At 41.0% G+C, this 2,000-nt stretch overlaps 1 protein-coding gene across 1 annotated transcript in view; it reads right to left on the bottom strand.

The window, feature by feature from the left end:
• LOC108688661 overlaps positions 1 to 645 on the bottom strand; it is a 343,834-nt gene extending 343,189 nt beyond the window's left edge. The window contains exon 1 of the mRNA XM_018194993.1: positions 234 to 645. Within this exon, the coding sequence (XP_018050482.1) occupies positions 234 to 645 (412 nt within the window). The remainder of the gene's footprint in view (positions 1 to 233) is intronic.
• Positions 646 to 2,000: the final 1,355 nt, after the last annotated feature.

Raw genomic sequence — 2,000 nt, 5'->3', positions numbered from 1 at the left:
TATATATATATATATATTAAAACACAAAAGATATCTTCTGAATATATTTTTAAAGGATTTGGAAAGAAATCAGTGCGGACAGATATCCATGTCATAAATAAATGTGTATTTGTAGAAGTTTTCGGGGAGTAGGCGGATTATACGTGTGTAGTAATCCTTCTATATATATATATATCAAACAAGCTATTTTTTGTATCAACTCTACGATCAATTCTACTCTCGGGACAACTTACCGCTTCTTCCGGTTGGCGTCGGTGCGGACGTGGACCTGCCGGTGGGCTCCGGAATCGGGTAGGGTAGGTCGCAGCATTCCCGCTCGGGGAATTCACTGGCGCGAGCGCAGCAGCAGGACAGCGCGACGAGCAGCGTCGTCAGGGTCGTCAGTAGGGGCCGCGAGCGCGACGTGAGCGTCCTGGCGACGCGCGCCGTTAGATCGTCATGCCCCGTCATCGGTCCTACCAGTCGGTCGTGGCCGATTCGAGGACTGCGAACGATTCTGCACTGCGAGATCTTCCTCCTCTCGACCTTCTCGTCCGCAGCATCCTGCGAACCTTGGTACCGCTCGGTACCGCTCCCCCAAGAATCGTCGCCACCGCGAGTCACCTCGATGGTCCCCGCGGCGCGATCCTCATCGTCATCACACATACACACACGAATCCTACACTCGCAGGACCAACTCCCGCCAGCGGAAGCACGATTCGTCCGCAGAATCGATGGCGCGGCAAGAGGGAGTTTGTCTTGATCCTCGATATGTTACAGTGACTAAATGCCAATTCTTATAATTATTTGAAAGCTGTTTCTATCTCGATTATCAAGATTCTTAATAATTGAATTAGTTCTTAATTAGACAATAATTTCTTGAGCAAGTTAACTAAATATGGAATTAAAGGATTTAGATACTTCACAGAAGTGTTCACTAAGTTTCACGAAAGGTCTTTTATTTGTCACACACGGATTCGAATGTGACGAATCCAATCTCACAGATAATTCTAGTTTTTTAGCAAAAGTTCAGAATCCTAGAAACTTAACAAATTATTCTTCCAACACCGAGGATGTTCCTGATGCATCACGAGATAGAAAATGGATGAAAAAAATCGAAACACTTTGATAAAATTTTTATAGGATCGGCTTTCCATTGTCAATAATTTTACTCGCTTGTAGCTATAGGATCTATAAATCACTCTTCCACTATCATGATTCTTATTTTTGTTAACATACACAAGTTTTTAGGTGAATCAAAGTTACGTACACTGCACACAGCGAAAAGATCGAGACATATTGCTGTTCGCGGAAGTATTCAGCAAGATTTCACTATGAGAAAAAGTCTCTTCCTCTTTTGCAGATTCATAATTCATAAATCCTTCTTGCGATGCTACAAATCTTTCTTTAGCGAGACGTTAAATAGATAAATACTTTACAGAATAGACATTTTGTAGAGAAACGTTCTCCAACGCTTTTCACTAAAACGCTATTTTAAAGCTCCTTTTTTGCAAAATTGATATCTTTTTCTGTTTAAGATCCGCAACACTTGAATCTTTGACTTTGAAATTCAGAATCAACTTCTTAAAACTATTGCATTATTCTCCGTTATTTTCCGCACTGAATTCTTTCTCTTTTTAAAATTCGGGATCTACAAGCCCTTCAAATTAAAAAAACAACGAGGATCTTTTGAGCAACGCTTTAATTGGAAGAATATCGAAACTATAAAAAGACGCTTTGCTCAAAAATTAAGGATGATGCTTGAGGTATCGCGAGGATTACGCGATCTCTTCTCATTCACACTTGCCGAATTGTAACACACGCGCGCGCACACACATACACACACATACACACACACACATACACATACACACTAATAATCTATCAATCGAATTTCATCAATCTTCTGGAAGATCGAGTCTAGGATCAATCTTTGAATCATCTGCGTAAACTGATCTTATTCGCGCTATTATATTGATTCTCACGATCGTTGTGTCATTTACAAAGACGACAAGTTCGAT

Source organism: Atta colombica, unplaced genomic scaffold, assembly GCF_001594045.1.
Source record: "Atta colombica isolate Treedump-2 unplaced genomic scaffold, Acol1.0 scaffold238, whole genome shotgun sequence".
Classification (NCBI taxonomy): domain Eukaryota; kingdom Metazoa; phylum Arthropoda; class Insecta; order Hymenoptera; family Formicidae; genus Atta; species Atta colombica.
The sequence above is the reverse complement of the archived record's forward strand: the minus strand, read 5'-3'. Positions and strand labels throughout refer to the sequence as shown.